Source organism: Austrofundulus limnaeus, unplaced genomic scaffold (assembly GCF_001266775.1).
Source record: "Austrofundulus limnaeus strain Quisiro unplaced genomic scaffold, Austrofundulus_limnaeus-1.0 Scaffold3846, whole genome shotgun sequence".
Taxonomy (NCBI): domain Eukaryota; kingdom Metazoa; phylum Chordata; class Actinopteri; order Cyprinodontiformes; family Rivulidae; genus Austrofundulus; species Austrofundulus limnaeus.
Genome location: NW_013956248.1, coordinates 1549 through 2236, shown reverse-complemented (window position 1 = coordinate 2236; position 688 = coordinate 1549). Strand labels below are relative to the sequence as shown.

General features: G+C 38.5%; 1 protein-coding gene across 1 annotated transcript in view; it reads left to right on the top strand.

Moving 5' to 3' along the window:
• Nucleotides 1–108: 108 nt before the first annotated feature.
• Nucleotides 109–688, top strand: part of LOC106512008 (tRNA (adenine(58)-N(1))-methyltransferase, mitochondrial) — a gene marked incomplete at its 5' end in the record, with an annotated part of 1871 nt that continues 1291 nt past the window's right edge. Inside the window, 1 exon segment of the mRNA XM_014000713.1 lies at nucleotides 109–244. Within this exon segment, the coding sequence (XP_013856167.1) occupies nucleotides 109–244 (136 nt within the window).

Below are 688 nucleotides of genomic sequence, written 5' to 3'. Positions count from 1 at the left end.
TGACAATATAGTTTTTATTATGTATAAAATAAAGGACATGGTTGTTTTCCCAGTGGGTGCTAAAGGCAGCGTGCTGAGTGTGGAAGTCCGAGAGAGTCCCTATAAAAGAGCTGTAAAGAACTACAGGAACTGGAGGACATCATGGGCTTTGAGACGAGGTGAAGAGTGGCCCGACAACGTGCAGTTTGAAAACACAGATCTCTGCACAGCCTCCTCCATCCTCACTGGTCGGGGCTTTCACTCGGTCAGTGGTTTTACATCTGTGAAGCAGAAACCTTTTGATTTGCCTACATATCTTCACATGTATAGTTGTAAAAGTAATTATTTCTTTTGCAGGTTGCTCTTAATCTGAACAGTCCTCACCTGGTGTTACCCAGCGTGCTTCCACATCTGCATCCTGGAGGAATTTGTGTCCTCTACATTCTCAAGTGTGTATTTGCTATGTCGCAGCCTCATTGTAACCCAAATTTAAAATCACTGACACAGAATTTAATTTCTATGTAGCCAATTCTGATTATTACATGACTTACTTGCATTTGTAGACTAATATTTGGCCACAAGTTTCATAAAATATATTTGTTTTGATAAAAATACATCTAATATTCTGTTTTTTGAACAAAGCTGGGTCTTTTGAAGATTGATCAGAATTTGCCTTGCTCATTTCACAAGTAAATATATATATGTATAG